At 40.5% G+C, this 17,750-nt stretch overlaps 1 protein-coding gene across 1 annotated transcript; it reads right to left on the reverse strand.

Annotated features, from left to right (window-relative positions):
- Positions 1 to 1,739: 1,739 nt before the first annotated feature.
- LOC124135900 lies at positions 1,740 to 15,916 on the reverse strand. Its single transcript, XM_046501568.2, has 6 exons — positions 15,868 to 15,916; positions 13,182 to 13,392; positions 12,749 to 12,894; positions 7,645 to 7,864; positions 5,967 to 6,109; positions 1,740 to 1,954 (listed from the first exon to the last, which is right to left on the reverse strand). The coding sequence occupies exons 1-6, from the start codon at positions 15,914 to 15,916 to the stop codon at positions 1,740 to 1,742; spliced, it is 984 nt and encodes a 327-aa protein (XP_046357524.2).
- Positions 15,917 to 17,750: the final 1,834 nt, after the last annotated feature.

The raw sequence follows: 17,750 nt of genomic DNA on the forward strand, positions 1-17,750 counted from the left end.
ATAACTTTCTCCTCCGATTTGCTTTACTGTTTTCCTCCATGAAATTTTTGAACAAGTGTGAAAACAATGCCGTTTAATACATTGCAAATCGACAATGGCTGCGTTTTGACGTACCCATTTGTCGAATATCAGGCAACCAACATTTTCCAACATACATCCAATTTATATACCGGATCTTTTGTGTAGTCAGGTTCAATGAACTACATACTACCTGTGCGTTTCTTTTTTTGAAGAGTGTATGTTTCCAGCAACCTATGCTGGCCGTAAGAGGCGACCAAATGGATCCAGTGGTTAGAATCGGTGACTTGGTTAAGAGCGTGTCATTGTACCCGAAGGCGTGGGTTGTTATTCGCAATATCTTAGTCATTCTTTACGAATTTTTATGTTAAATTTAATCCAATTTTACTTTATGGTGCTGAAATATGGGAATTAAAACAATTTAATTATATCGAAAAGGTTCACTTGTATGCATGTGAAAGGTCTCTTGGTGTAAAAACCAACACATCTAGAGCAATGGTTTATGGAGAATGTGGTAGATTCCTCTATTGATATATTCACAGCTAAACGTTATTAAGTACTGACTGAAACTCCTTAAAATGAATTCATCGAGGTACTCTTGGAAATGTTACAACATGATGATGTTATAGAATACGAATGGAAAGAATAACTGGGTAACCGATGTGCAAAAATTGTTATTCAATGGTGGTTTTGGAAATTTCTGATTGTACAATTTGAAAGTGTATTTATCAGTTCTTTTCTACAGAGGGTAATAGACATTTATTTGCAATCATGGTCATTTTCCTTGACATTATCGAACAAATTCTTATATTATAGAATTTTGAAAATGCATATGTACACTGAATTCTATCTGTTTTATGTAAATATTCCTCATTCCTTGGTAATATTTCGATGTTATCCCATGATTTATGCATCGAGAGTGGAAGATATACAAAACCTCCAAATGTGAAATAGCCAGGGTATAGAGGTTTTTACTTGTATGTCCATTGTACTCCACTGCGAGAAAAAATATTTTCCTGTATACTACTTTAATGATCAAAGATCAATCAATTTGGAAATTCCGACAATTCCGAAAAAAACTTGGCCATATATATATATACTCCGCACTGATATACAGGACCTAATTTGTAAATAATAGTTCAAATTGTGCTTAACACTTCTGCCATATGTTCTATGGGCCTGTGGCTCTGTGACCTTTTAAGTGCTCGAATAAAGATTGATTGATTGAATATATATCAATCACTGGATTGTCCAGATTCGATTATTTACAGGCCACGGTAATATATAGCTTGAATGTTGCCGAGTGAGGCGTTAAAAATAAATAAACAAACAAACAATTGTTATTTCAAGCGAGGGTTTACGGTTCATGTACACATTCCATTTGTCTTATCAATTAAACATGTTACCTGGTCCGCATGATCACCTGAGTTACTGTAGAGCTTACTGCCACTACACAGTATACTGCCCCTAGGAAGATCCGGGTTAGACTTGATCTTCAGTGCCCGAGAATTGTCGTGACAGACGACAAACGGGATCGGGTGGTCAGGACCACTAGCTTGGTTGATGCATGTAATCGTATCCCAGATCGAACACATGGCATCAATCACTGGAATGTCTGGTCCGGACATTATTTACAGACCACCACCATATAGCTGTAATATTGCTGAGTGCGACGCTAAAGAACAAACAAACAAACAGACAGACAGACTGACACAGCATACTCACTGGCACACTAATACAGTGTTGCTTATTAGAAGAGTGTTGGCCGCTATGACAGCATTGTGGTCCCCAGTGGTCAGACTCTGAGGGTTCTGAATATTGAGCGGAAGATTGTGCATACTCAAGCATTGTTGTTGAGCTGCAAGCACGGCAGTTTGGTTCGAACACAGCAGGTTTGTCGTGAGAGCCTCTATTTCTGGAGTAACCGTCACAATACCTGTAAGGAGAATGAAGAGGTGATACGTTAATGGCTATTCTACCATAACACGGAAATATGCATGATTCTAGAAAATAAAATAAGATTCAAATCAGGTATCTAATTCCATTAGATACCTCAAAATTAACAAACCTTTAACACAAAAACTTTGTATATGAATACATCGATCTATTGATAACCCACATATCGATGCATATAACAATGACTGCCAATAACTTATTAGAACTGTATACGATCGCTATCGGAACATTATCAGAATTTAAGCGACGACTTTGATCTTAACCTTGTGTCTCATTTCGCAATCGTCTTCAGTTCATGAGAGGCCGCATTCATCATCTTCAGGGTGGTTCCGTTGGCAATGCGGTTGTGCCAGCAGGTTTCTAAAGCGCTCCGCTCCAAATTGACAAAAAGGGGTATCTAATCTACAGTTAGACTACCTTAAATTACAAAACACAGAAGGGTTTATCTCGTAATTAGTTTTGTTTTGGAATAACAACTGTAAAGGAATCTGTTTTGTTTCAATCCGAATATTAGACGCTATGAACCCGATCCATGGGTGGGTGATTTGGGTAAACATGCCGTCGTATGCCAGGAATGTTACTTTTTTTTATATGAATACACTTTTCGCGAACACGTGGTGTCATCACTGATTTTCAGTGACCTAGTATTGCAGTTCAATCAGTGAGGTCTGCTTAACGTTAGTAGTTTTCCACTTTGAAGTCGCGCACGGACATTGTGTTGTCCAATTAAGACAGCATGAATCTAGAATTCGAACACAAAATCAGCGTATCCTCAAGCAATCAAGAGGCTAGTGTGGTCTAGTGCATAGAGCGTCTTACCGGAGAACGGTAGGTTAGTGGTTCGATCCTTGGTCGCACTGTACAAGTAGACGTTAACATATGGTACATGTCGTCACCCTGCTTAGCATAAAATGAGTATTGGTGGGCTCGGAATCAGTATACTCTATCTGCGTCTACGTCGCTATATACGTGCAATGATCCTAAACGTCGACAACGTTAAACCCCATTACACCTCACACCTAAGCTATGAAGAAACTCGGCGTTTTAGATGATAAGGCAATCAATCTCGAAAAGATGCGTTAAGTATTGTGAACTAAGTACATGTAATGGCTGGTTTCCCGAAGATTAATAACGCCAAAGTATCGATCAATGTCAAGGACACACAACCAAATGAATCATTTAGTTATTTGGTTTGATCGGGTGAAGGTTCAAACTGTGCCCCAAAGTCTTGAAATTTGAAATTCCGAACTATGAGATAATTTACCGGGGTCGTCTTCGACTAGGGTCCATTCAGTCATAAACCGTTTGACCGAGTGCTGTTCAATGCCCTAGAAGAAGACCCAAGCAGTGTCGACGAAGAACACACATTCGACATACATATCTGTTTGTTTGTTGTTTAACGCCGCATTCAGAATAATTCCAACTATATGACGTGAGTCTGTAAATAATTGAGTCTGGACCAGATAATAGAGCGAATGATATCATAAGCATCGATCCATGCAATTGGGATACGATGGCATGCATCAACCAAGTCAGCGAGCCTGACCACCCAATGTTAGTCGCCTCATACGAGTAGCATGGGTTGCTGAAGACATATTCTAACCCGGATTTTCACGGGTCCGACATCTATGTACCTTGGTACGTTTGATCAACTGATGTTTGGTGTATGTCATAGATGTGGTGCGTGCAATCCAAACGTCCGAGACCATGGCGACACTACCCTGATTAGTAACATTTACACAGGGGAATACTACAGGGAAGTTGTATTATTTAGTAGTCTTTTACAGTTCCCAATATTACACAGTAGTAAGCCGTTTGCCTCAATTATTTCTCGACATTTATACACATATTTATACGCGGAACTGAACTGTTTTGCGCTCATACCTATACAACGGTATAAAAGGTGCTTATATACTTATTTACCTACATTCATACATTTTAAGAAGTGTACAGTCATACATACATCTTAATAGTAAACACAGGTGTTATAGTGAGCCTTTAACACATATAATGTTAAGCGAGTGTGTGTTGAATCTATATATCATGTTTTCTGTTGCAAATATTGACTTATAGCGAGGAAATATTGGAACAGAATGCATCATTTTTTACTGATCATTGCAAATACTGAAAAATGAGTTTTGTGATTTCTTTTGTTCCTGCCATATTTTTTTATGTTTGTATTCCCGTTTCAATAAAAGGATTGCAAACTCTGCATTTAAAACGAGTTACTACAATCTGGGGAACACGATAACAGCATTAAAGCAACTCCCGATGAAGGGTGTACGAGTTTTATGCCGAACACACAGGTACAACAATGCGGTTGTAATTAGCTTTGTGAAAAACATCCTTTGTTCAACTAAGGTAATATTAAACTGCGTGATCGACATACATATGTGACGCCATTCTATAACTGTTTAAACGATCCATTACCTTTCAGGAATAGAAAGTTGTTTGTCAATTAGTCATGTCTTCATTATCTTGAACACTAATTTCAATTTACGTACATTTGAAATTGACGAAACTATTTTTTTTGACACAAATATAAAGTGAATGATTTCAAATGTCGCTTGCAGGGCTGGACGTGCATCGTATGATTTGACACAGGTTAAATAGGATAGAATGAACGTATTAACATTTTTTAATATATGTCAAATCCTGAAAAATATTAAATAATATGTATAAATCTCTGCTACATTATGTTATTTGTAGAGATATTCATACTAAATTATTTAGATAACCCTTTCACTAGAAAGACTTAAAACAGTAGAAACGTATGTATCCTTGTCTAGGGCTCTATACTATAAGCGAGGGAGCTTGGCGTATGTGTAGTAATGGGCAGTCAACTCCATCAACACAGCCAATCACAGGTAGGCTCAGAATTATTCGGTCACCACCCGTACGTACTCCATAACACAAGGTGATTTAAAGGGCAAAAAGTCAAACTGAGCAAAGTGTTTGAAATAAGGGAAAATCAATGTTTTGGTTCATTCCTGTTACATTTTAGAGATTGACATTTCACATACCAGCGTCATTGTCTCACTAAGTATGTACGTGACATTTCTTTATTCAGGGGTAGTATTATGCTTGTTTATGTTGTGACGTCAATAGGATGTCAAAAAGCAAACAAATGATATCAATAAACCAATACAATGTGGACAGATAAAAGTCTCTGACTGGTCAGTAGCGTGGCAATGTCAAGTCTTTGCACTTTGTATGGGATGGACTGATCAAATACCTATCATAATGGCTGATGAAAACATCAGTCTCGAAACCGAAACATTCCGTAGGTCGAAAAGAGCAAAGCAGTGATTTCTGGTGTTCTCCGGAGTGATATTGCTTGAATATTGCTAAAAGCGGCGTAAAAACCTTACTCACTCACTCACTCACTACGGCTACAAAACTAATTCAGACACTAATTCTAATGCAGCTCACATGAACTTTAACTGAATGATATATGCAATATCAATACGAATATAACAAGAAGTGTACGTTTTCATGTGGAAACATGGACATAGATAGATGAAGCAAATTCTTCAGTAATGCTCACACCAAATCTAGTAATACCTCCATGGCGATTCCGCGTCAGAATAACCCAGAATGTTCCTCATGCTCGAGTTGACTAAAGGGGATTCGGTGGTACCCAGAAGGAGACGTTGCTGATGATGTTTGTTTGTTTGTTGTTTAACGGTCTGTAAAATAATCGAGTCCGGACCAGACAATCCAGTGATTGACATCATGAACATTGATCCTCACAATTAGGATCGATGACATGTATCAACCAAGTCAGCGAGCCTGACCACCTGATCCCGTTCGCTCAAGCATAGTCGCCTTCCACGGTAAGTATGGGTTGCTGAAGACCTATTTTACCCCGGAATCTTCACGAGTCTGTTCATGATGTCAGCCACTGGTTTGTCTGTGGCAGACTGTTGTGATTATTGCTTACTACGACTAAAAAAATAAATAAAAAAGTCAAGCTATGAACATGTACTTACTTTCAACAATGGAGCAAGTAGCTGCCAGTCCCATACGTGTCTCGTTCTGCGTTGGCACAGTCTTTATAAAGGAGCCACCAAACCGGCACTTGTAGATGACGGCATACAGGCAGGTAGTAGCCTTGAGAGTAGCATCTGTAGAACTGGGAAATAAACATGATGTAGACACTGCAGTATCCTGCCAGACCATGTCTATGTAGATACTTACACCATTATGTACATGTGTATGTGTACTCCATCTTGATAACGGTGTAAGAATCTTCATCCCTTAATGCAAAAAAAAAGATTTGTTATCATTCGGACTACAACTTGTTTTGGAAGACAGTTACCCTCTTCTTCTCGTTGAATACGACTGAAATGAAAGGCTCTGATTGGATACCAGGCCGTCAGGGTAGATCAAGTTACTGAACATGACCAGTGATGCATGAAGTCACTTCTTTCGACGAACATAGTTTGTTTGGGACCAATTCTAACCAGGAATCCCCAGAGGAGCGATAAAAAGTATACTCACTCACTCACTCACATTACTCAGAGAGGTAGCTTCCCTAAGACAGTTTGATATGTTTACATCTTAGTTACTAAATTATAGCACTTTTAATGCATCTGGTGGACACACTTTCAGCCTTTAAGTGAAAAACAACATAAGATGTATTTGTTATATTCCGAAAGAACATTTGTAATTTAGTGTTTATGTGTATTGAGGATGGTATGTAAGGATGTAACTATTTATTTGTTATCTTTTCGGCTTAAACACAAATTCGGAAACGACAGAATCCAGTATTTAAGTGATGTTTACTTGTAACAGAATATGAACTGGGGATTACTGTTGTTCTTATTATTGTACTGGCTCCTATCACCGATAATTGAATCAGTTATTGAAAATATGGTACATGGAATGCTTAGTTGACTGTATTGTTTAGTAGCAAATAAGTGTTGTGTACGTGATATATTCAAGGTGAAGAAAATAATGTCAAATGTTTGTTATCAAATTGAACATACAGTGAAACTGTCTCAACTTAAGGTGAGGTGAAATGGGGTTAAACGACGCTTCAAGACTGTTGCATAGATAAATACCGACGTGCATGCACGTGTGTGTGTGTTTGTGTGTGTGTGTGTGTGTGTGTGTGCGTGCGTGCGTGCGTGCGTGCGTGCGTGCGTGCGTGCGTGCGTGTGTGTGTGTGTGTGTGTGTGTGTGTGTGTGTGGCTGCTTGTACTAGTCCGGACTTATGCCAGTTTTATATCGCTACCCCAGTGAGATACCATGCGGCAGGTTTAACGTGGATACTCCACGCAGACACAGTATACTGACCCCGAGCCGAGTCCTTGTTTTAACCCCATGATGCCAAGCGCCAGACAGGGTAACAACAAATACCATCGTTTAACGTCCTTTGGTACGACGCGACCGGGGATCGAACCCCCCACTTCCTCCCCCGGGGAGACATTCTATCCACTCGACCGTGGAGGCGTTATATTCAAGATAACAAGGGCATATATTAATACAAACGCGTTGTTTTTTGGTGACGGGTGAAATACACCAGTTTGACATCTTGCAATCCGACCTTCCTACATAACCCCGTAACCTAACGCGTCAAATGTCGGTTGACCAGGTTTCACAACATATCAAAGGCTCATACGCTGGTGATCTGTTTAAGAAGATGGTTGAACATTTTCTACAAACCTGCACATTGTTTTACTGTCCTTTTGTATCAGTAAGTTAACATAGTCCATGACGATATCAGCCGAAGCGGCACCAGAAAGACTCGCGGCGTCAGAGAGTTGCTCCTGTACACTGTTGAGGTTCATACACTGCTGGCTTAACTGAGCGATGGTTGTCCCCACTGTGTTTAGTGTACAGGTAGCTGTGACCTCGACAGCGTGATTGTCCCCACCAGTGATACCTGAAACACCGGTGTCAGCTAGCAGAGGAAAACTTGGACAAAGATCGACTGCGAAGACCAGTTGAAAAGACAGTGTTGACAGGTAAAGAGGATCAGTTGTGATGAGAGTGTAGCTAGACAGAGGACCAATTGTGTGGAGAGTGTAGACAGACAGAGGACCAGTTGAGGGAAGAGTGTAGACAGACAGAGGTCCAATTGTGTGGATAGTGTAGACACGCAGATGGGACCGGTTGTGAGGAGAGTGTAGACCGACAAAAAGATCAGTTGTGAGGAGAGTGTAGACAGGCAGAGGATCAGTTGTGAGGAGAGTGTAGACAGACGAAGAGAATAGGTTGTGAGGAGAGTGTAGACAGACAGAGGACCAGTTAAGGGAAAAGAGTAGACCGACAAAAAGATTAGTTGTGAAGAGAGTGTAGACAGACAGAGGACCAGTTGTGAGGAGAGTGAAGACAGACAGAGGACCGCTTGTGAGGACAGCGTAGACCGACAGAGGACCACTTGTGAGGAGTGTGTAGACAGACAGAGGACCAGTTGAGAGGAGTTTGTAGACAGACAAAGAGAATCGGTTGAGAGGCGAGTGTAGACAGACAGATGGGGTCAGTTGTGAGGAGTGTGTAGACAGACAAAGAGGATCGGTTGAGAGAAGTGTACACAGTCAAAGAGGATCAGTTGAGCGGAGTTTGTAGACAGGTAGAGGACCAATTGAGAGGAGTTTGTAGACAGATAAAGAACATCAGTTGAGAGGAGAGTGTAGACAGACAGATGGGGTCAGTTGTGAGGAGTGTGTAGACAGACAAAGAGGATCAGATGAGAGGAGAGAGTAGACAGGCAGAGGACAAGTTGAGAGGAGTTTGTAGACAGGCAGAGGACCAGTTGTGAGGAGAGTGTAGACAGGCAGAGGATCAGTTGTGAGGAGAGTGTAGACAGGGAAAGAGGATCAGTTTTGAGGAGAGTGTACACAGTCAAAGAGGATCAGGTGAGAGGAGAGTGTACACAGCCAAAGAGGATCAGTTGTGAGGAGAGTGTAGACAGGAAAAGAGGATCAGTTTTGAGGAGAGTGTACACAGTCAAAGAGGATCAGTTGTGAGGAGAGTGTACACAGTCAAAGAGGATCAGTTGAGAGGAGAGTGTAGACAGTCAAAGAGGATCAGTTGAGAGGAGAGTGTACACAGACAAAGAGGATCAGTTGTGAAGAGAGTGTAGACAGGCAAAGAGGATCAGTTGTGAGGAGAGTGTACACAGTCAAAGAGGATCAGTTGTGAGGAGAGTGTACACAGTCAAAGAGGATCAGTTGAGAGGAGAGTGTAGACAGTCAAAGAGGATCAGTTGAGAGGAGAGTGTACACAGTCAAAGAGGATCAGTTGAGTGGAGAATGTAGAAAGGCAGAGGACAAGTTGAGAGGAGTTTGTAGACCGGCAGAGGACCAGTTGTGAGGAGAGAGTGGACAGGCAGAGGATCAGTTGTGTGGAGAGTGTAGACAGTCAAAGAGGATCAGGTGAGAGGAGAGTGTACACAGCCAAAGAGGATCAGTTGTGAGGAGAGTGTACACAGTCAAAGAGGATCAGGTGAGAGGAGAGTGTAGACAGCCAAAGAGGATCAGTTGTGAGGAGAGTGTAGACAGGCAAAGAGGATCAGTTTTGAGGAGAGTGTACACAGTAAAAGAGGATCAGGTGAGAGGAGAGTGTACACAGCCAAAGAGGATCAGTTGTGAGGAGAGTAGACAGACGGAGGACCAGTTGTGAGGAGTGTGTACACAGACAAAGAGGATCAGTTGTGAGGAGAGTGTAGACAGGCAAGGAGGATCAGTTGAGAGGAGAGTGTACACAGTCAAAGAGGATCAGTTGTGAGGAGAGTGTAGACAGGCAAAGAGGATCAGTTTTGAGGAGAGTGTACACAGTCAAAGAGGATCAGTTGTGAGGAGAGTGTACACAGTCAAAGAGGATCAGTTGAGAGGAGAGTGTAGACAGTCAAAGAGGATCAGTTGAGAGGAGAGTGTACACAGACAAAGAGGATCAGTTGTGAAGAGAGTGTAGACAGGCAAAGAGGATCAGTTGTGAGGAGAGTGTACACAGTCAAAGAGGATCAGTTGTGAGGAGAGTGTACACAGTCAAAGAGGATCAGTTGAGAGGAGAGTGTAGACAGTCAAAGAGGATCAGTTGAGAGGAGAGTGTACACAGTCAAAGAGGATCAGTTGAGTGGAGAATGTAGAAAGGCAGAGGACAAGTTGAGAGGAGTTTGTAGACCGGCAGAGGACCAGTTGTGAGGAGAGAGTGGACAGGCAGAGGATCAGTTGTGTGGAGAGTGTAGACAGTCAAAGAGGATCAGGTGAGAGGAGAGTGTACACAGCCAAAGAGGATCAGTTGTGAGGAGAGTGTACACAGTCAAAGAGGATCAGGTGAGAGGAGAGTGTACACAGCCAAAGAGGATCAGTTGTGAGGAGAGTGTAGACAGGCAAAGAGGATCAGTTTTGAGGAGAGTGTACACAGTAAAAGAGGATCAGGTGAGAGGAGAGTGTACACAGCCAAAGAGGATCAGTTGTGAGGAGAGTAGACAGACGGAGGACCAGTTGTGAGGAGTGTGTACACAGACAAAGAGGATCAGTTGTGAGGAGAGTGTAGACAGGCAAGGAGGATCAGTTGAGAGGAGAGTGTACACAGTCAAAGAGGATCAGTTGTGAGGAGAGTGTAGACAGGCAAAGAGGATCAGTTGTGAGGAGAGTGTAGACAGACAGAGGACGCCAGTTTAGAGGAGAGAGTAGACAGGCAGAGGACAAGTTGAGAGGAGTTTGTAGACAGGCAGAGGACAAGTTGAGGGGGAAGCGTAGACAGGCAGAGGACCAGTTGTGAGGAGAATGTAGACAGGCAAAGAGGATCAGTTGTGAGGAGAGTGTAGACAGGCAAAGACCATCGGTTGAGAGGAGAGTGTAGACAGACAGATGGAGTCAGTTTTGAGGAGTGTGTAGACAGTCAAAGAGGATCAGTTGAGAGGAGAGTGTAGACAGTCAAAGAGGATCAGTTGAGAGGAGAGTGTACACAGTCAAAGAGGATCAGCTGTGAGGAGAGTGTACACAGTCAAAGAGGATCAGTTGTGAGGAGAGTGTAGACAGGCAAGGAGGATCAGTTGAGAGGAGAGTGTACACAGTCAAAGAGGATCAGTTGTGAGGAGAGTGTAGACAGGCAAAGAGGATCAGTTGTGAGGAGAGTGTACACAGTCAAAGAGGATCAGTTGTGAAGAGAGTGTACACAGTCAAAGAGGATCAGTTGTGAGGAGAGTGTACACAGTCAAAGAGAATCAGTTGTGAAGAGAGTGTACACAGTCAAAGAGGATCAGTTGTGAGGAGAGTGTAGACAGACAAAGAGAATAGGTTGTGAGGAGAGTGTAGACAGACAGAGGACCAGTTGTGAGGAGAGTGTAGACAGACTAAGAGAATAGGTTGTGAGGAGAGTGTAGACAGACAGAGGACCAGTTGTGAGGAGAGTGTAGACAGACAAAGAGGATCAGTTGAGAGGAGTTTGTAGACAGGTAGAAGAAAAGTTGAGAGGAGTTTGTAGACAGACAGAAGACTAGTTGTGATGAGTGTGTAGACAGACAGAGGATCAGTTGTGAGGAGAGTGTAGACAGGCAAAGAGGATGTCAATAATTGAGTTGTGTGGAGAGTGTAGACAGACACGGAGATCAATTGAGAGTAGAGTGTAGACAGACAAAGAGGATGAGTTGTGAGGAGAGAGTAGATAGACAAAGAGGATCAGTTGAGAGGACAACGAAACAGATTGAGAGGACGAGTTGAGATGAAAACGTAGATAGACTAAGAAGACCAGCTGAGAGGAGGATGTAGCCAATGTACGCAATAGAAGAACGGATATAGACTAGGAGAACCAGCTTAGATGAATATATAGATACAATAAGAGGATAAGTTGAGATAGACTAAGAGGACGAGTAGAGAAGAGGACGTAAATTGCCTAAGAGGACGAGGGGACCAGCTGGGAGGAAGATATAGATATGCCAATAGATAGAGGACCAGTTGAGAGGAGAACGGACATATACTAAGAGGGCCATTTGAAAGAAGGACGCATATAGACTCAGAGAACAAGCTGATAGAAGGTATACTTTAAGTTAACAAGTTGAGGGGAAGGCCAATACAGAAACGGCTGGGGGAACGTGACAACGATGACCAGTTGAGAGGATGGCGTCTATACCATAAGAAACAGAGGATGCACAATAATTTGAGATACTACACTAATATGATCTGAAGCTCATTTCTGGTGTCCCCCGCCGTGATATTGCTGGAATATTGCTAAAAGCGGTGTAAAACCATATTCACTCACTCACTCACTAATATGATCAGTTAAGAAGATTTCGGAGCAGACTCAGGGCAGGACGAAGAAGGATGAAGAAGTCCAGTTGAGATGAGAACCTTGGTAGACACAGTTTAGAGGACATACACTGTATATACATATATGCTGAGAGAACAGCAGAGAGGAATACTTATATACCATACTACTCAAAATAAGTTAAGGAACACCCAATTATTTCGCATTACAAAAGTTATTCAATCCTGACATTGTAATAGTAACTATAGTAATATGATACAATCGAGTGTTCTCTAACTTCTTTTGAGTAGCGTGTAATGAAGAAAGACCACCTAAAGAAGGACGAGAAAATGTCAAAGGTTGCCGGTGGAGATAGATTATTATGTAGAAATGATTATTTATGACAGATACACAATGGAACATTGTCACTTGCATTGGTACCTAAAAAAATATATATTCAAGGAAATATGTAGAGGATTGCATCAAGAAATCAAGACGTACATGTAGGCGTGGCACGGGGAGCTAGCTTATGTTCAAATACAATGAGACCGACATGCTGCGGATGCATACTCACTTGCGATGGCATCACAGGACTGTGTCATCTGTTGCTGAAAGTCGCTTTCTGCTGGATAAATACTGTTGTCTTGAGCAGACACACTGTTGCATTTCTTGTTGACATAGTAGAGGCAGGCCACAGCTTTCGTGTAATTTTCCTGATTACTGTTTGAAACAAGATCTAATTTCGCACCTTTCTCAAGCACCAATCTACTAATCCATTAAGCTCTAGGGCCTAGCCCAAATAGTAATGAACCAGGCTTTGAAATTAAAATAGCCTTAGACCTTGTCATGATAAAAGTATAGACAATGAGAAATATGATTTCTATATAAAACTGCACAATTTTTACTTTAAAAATATAGATATTTATTTTTATATAATTGCCTAAAACGTGATATATGCATATATCCCTGTTGTTTATTAATTTCATAAATTGCATATACTTTCATACCTGCACAAAGTGTCACTCTCATCTACTATGAAGTTTTCGATGATCAGCAGTGCATCTTCGGGTGTGGCTTCAGCAAGGGTGGGAGGGGACGGTATTTGTATTGGAATATTGTACACGTCCAGACACGCCTGGTTCACCGTCTCGACTGATTTGTTGGAACATGTTACCTGTGACAGCAGCTCAACCACAACGCTGTCTTGGCCTGTGATCCCTAAAATACGAAACACGGCACTCAGTAGTCACATTTCTATCACTGTTTGATATGTCGCAAAAATTTATCTGTCCATGGATTGTAAATAGATACACACACAGTATTTTCAACCTCAACTTACCACTGAATATGTCGTTTCCATAGGGCGAACACAGGCTGTTATATAGCCGGAATATTGTTGAGTGGGGTGTTAAACATCAAACAAATAAAAAGGAAATTAGAAATGAAAATTATATGAATGGGCCACTGAAAATCAGTGATGACACCAGGTGTTCGCGGATAGGTAAACATGCCCTGCTCTGTCCGCCACACACACAGTTTGTATAAAAAGGTGTGTTTGTTGTCTAACGCCGCACAGCAGTGTTCCTGCCATACGACTGCGGACCTGTAAACAATCAAGTCTTGACCAGTTAATCACGTAACACGTAATAGTACGAGGAAGAGTGACTGTGCTCATCTACAAGATACCCATGTCCTGTCTATACATTTTATAAGTGCCAGTTGTGAACTGATCTTTGTCTTACATCATCGTTATAGTTAATAACTGTCACTGATCTGTAAATGTCTTACATCATCGTTATATTTAATAACTGTCACTGATCTTTAAATGTCTTACATCATCGTTATAATTAATAACTGTCACTGATCTGTAAATGTCCTATATCATCGTTATAGTTAATAACTGTCACTGATCTGTAAATGTCTTACATCATCGTTGTAGTTAATAACTGTAATTATATAACTTATCTGTAAATGTCTTACATCATCGTTATAATTAATAACTGTCACTGATCTGTAAATGTCTTTCATCATCGTTATGGTTAATAACTGTAACTGATCTGTAAATGTCTGACATCATCGTTGTAGTTAATAACTGTCACCGATCTGTAAATGTCTTACATCATCGTTATATTTAATAACTGTAACTGATCTGTAAATGTCTTACATCATCGTTATAATTAATAACTGTCATCGATCTGTAAATGTCTTTCATCATCGTTATGGTTAATAACTGTCACCGATCTGTAAATGTCTAACATCATCGTAAAAGTTATTAACTGTAACTTATCTGTAAATGTCTTTCATCATCGTTATGGTTTATAACTGTAACTGATATGTAAATGTCTTACATCATCGTTGAAGTTAATAACTGTAACTGATCTGTAAATGTCTTACATCATCGTTGAAGTTAATAACTGTCACTGATCTGTAAATGTCTTACATCATCGTTATGGTTAATAACTGTAATTATATAATTTATCTGTAAATGTCTAACATCATCGTTATAGTTAATATTATTACAGTAAATATTCATCAGCTCCAGCGGAATCGAGCATGCTCTTTCTACGAAGTCATATAACTGTGCAGAAATTGATTGATCAAGGTTATAGCATCCAAGACCCCAGAAAAAGTTTCAAAACGTTTTATGGTAGACATGTTGAGGACATTTTCATATTTCACGCATCAATGACAAAATGATGACAATTCCCTATTTTGACTTGTACCTTATGTTTTCGTGTTTATATAGGTGAACAATTGACTTGCCATTGCATGTGTTTGTCACAGTTTGGGCAGGGTACTCTCACGTTTTCTCGAACACCTGGTATGATCACTATTTGATGGTAATGTATAAACATATACCCATGATATAGTCAGATTCGTACAATCGTCTCTGCTCTTGGTATAAATATCTTCTGATCATGGAAAGTGTTATGACGCTTTAAGTTAGAGCATCGCTAAAGCTTGATTTAACTGTCATGCACTGTGACTTAAGGCGCTGAGATGTATTGTGAACTCAGTGACCTTGTAAATGCTGTAGTCCTGGTATATTTGTTCGGTAAAAGTCATTATTATTCTTTTATACATGTGCTGTCGACAGAAATAGGTATGGAGGTCATGGTGCCTCCTTCAGATAGGCGTAAATAGATTATTCGAAGACGGTCTTAAAATATGTTGACACCTAACCCGTGATACATTATTTTAATACCTTACAATAATAGAGACTTGTAAAGTAAACTCTAAAGTTTCTAAATTTAACGTAAGGCAAAGAAAGGACGGGAAAGATCGATATTCAAATAATACGTGGCAGTGTTACGACATTAAATAACGTGTTTGCTGAGTTCAAATTCCTCTAACATGCATACACCGATAGTTGTCGTTAATAATGCATACCTGAACGTGTTTTTAGACAACGTCAATATGAAATCTCTACAACATACCAGGATAACAACTCATTACTCCTGAACTCCCAGTAGTGTTCATAACTAATGATGGTCTTTGATGTAACCCGTTGGGATTCCGGGGTAGAATAGGTCCCTGCAGACATAGGTATGTTTAATTTGTTCCCATGTACCTGTGATTGGAAGGCGTCAATGTGTGATCTGGCTCACTACATGTCATGGTACCCCGAAGACGTCCATCGTTGCCCATAACAAATCGTCATGTTATTGGATTGCGGTTTAAATCAACACTTACTCTCCGGCTTTTGACGTAATATCGTCACAGATAGAATTGCAGACTTCATTGTTAAAGATCCAGTTCCGAATCAGTGGTCATGAAGTCAACCATTTGTCTGTCTTTCCCAGACTTGCAATGAACAGACCTAGAACGCTATGTGAAAGAAAACAACACTTTCTCACAAAATTGTCACAAAAAATATTTTTGCAATGACTTTCGCGAGCACCTGGCGTCATCTTTGATTTTCAGTGGTCCATATAATTAATACCGCTATTTTTCCTTTTGCGCCGAATGGAATCTGTTTCGGCAGATAACCGAGAGCGGTTAATCTCTGGCGTTGATGTTTTATATTTCAATGACGGCTTTAAAGGAACATATCTCGCATTCCAACATAACGTGTTTTATTATTCCGGGATTTCTTAACAATTAAGTACGTTTCAAGATGTAACTCCCTCCTTTGACGTGTATATTTGAGTTGCCTTTGCATGTGTTTGTGACGGATGCAACCGATTGAGCAGGATACGCTTACCTTTTCGCGAGCATCTGGTATCATCACTAATTCATAGTGATACACTAATAGAAGTTTAGGATACAATCAGATCGCTTTTATTTACGTAAATGCATTATTCAATATAACTCACATATTTTGTTTTTACATATCTCATTCGTCTGCAACTACCACAAACAAATGTTTGGTCGTTCTGCTCAGTTACAGTTGACTGACATACTATACAGGTAGTGTGCTAGTTATTGTGCTAATAACATGTTCAAGAAAATGTGATCTTCTGAACATTGTTTTAACCTGTTATAAGTAAAGTATAAAAATGTAATGAACCCTCACTGTTGTTATCTTGTAGTTAAGGTGTCGGCATGAGCAGATACACACAGTGTACATGTAACCATTACGAGACAAACAGTGGTAGAATGATCTTTGTTTACTTGCCCTCATAAACTATTTGATGTCGATGAGTACAACACTTACAAATAATTGGCACTGCAACGCAAATTCATACACATAGAGTAAATAATGAATATTGTTATCGATTAAAGACAAATTTGCCGATGCAGATGATTCGCATTATGAAACTTCCTATAACAAAAAACACCAAATTGCGTCTATGAATCATTAGAAACTAGATATATGACAATTTGTGAGGAGTGTCATTTTATCTTTCATCTAACAATTTCATTAACAAACCGCGCTGTATAACTTTGTATTTTTGTATTATGAGGTGAGGTGAGACGGGGTTCAACGTCGCGGCCAAGATTATTGCACTTATATAGCGACGTGCACGTGTTTGTGTGTGTTGCTGCTTGTACTTGTCCGGACTGATGCCGATATATAGTGCCAGCTCACTGAGATACCATGCCGCAGTTTAACATGAATACCCCACTCAGACACAGTATACTGACTCCGAGCCGACCAGTCCTTGTTTAGCCCCTTAATGCCGAGCGCCAGACAGGGTAACAACAAGTACCATCTTTTAACGTCTTTTGGTATGACGCGGCCGGGGAACGAACCCCGGACCTTCCGCTCACCGGGCGGACGCTCTACCACTAGACCACGGAGGCGGTCGAAATATATCAAGGACAAGGCCCTTTTGGCCCACCTTAAAAGTCAAATTATAATTAAAAACCACAAAATCCTTTCCATATTCATAAGAAATCACTGCTAAAAGCAGAGTCCATTGTACGATTCCGAGTATGTCATAAGCATGTGTTTATGATTCACTATCAAATACCAGGTGTTCACAAAAAGGTTGTAACGGGAAAAGGGAATGAAATCGATGTAATAGTAGCATGAAAATGGTACATGATCAAATGGTTGATAACAGGCCTTGGTTCTTTCTTACACCTGCAAGATTTGGTATCTTACTTCTGGCATGTTCATGATAATAGCT

The sequence above is a fragment of the Haliotis rufescens genome, unplaced genomic scaffold (assembly GCF_023055435.1).
Source record: "Haliotis rufescens isolate VD_foot unplaced genomic scaffold, xgHalRufe1.0.p SCAF_4, whole genome shotgun sequence".
Classification (NCBI taxonomy): domain Eukaryota; kingdom Metazoa; phylum Mollusca; class Gastropoda; order Lepetellida; family Haliotidae; genus Haliotis; species Haliotis rufescens.

Coding starts and splice junctions, on each gene's coding strand:
- LOC124135900 (XM_046501568.2), bottom strand. CDS start 15,916: ATGAAGTCTGCAATTCTATCTGTGACGATATTACGTCAAAAGCCGGAG. Junction 13,393..15,867: donor ATTACGTCAAAAGCCGGAGA/GTAAGTGTTGAT, acceptor TTCGTATTTTAG/GGATCACAGGCCAAGACAGC. Junction 12,895..13,181: donor GAGAGTGACACTTTGTGCAG/GTATGAAAGTAT, acceptor TGTTTCAAACAG/TAATCAGGAAAATTACACGA.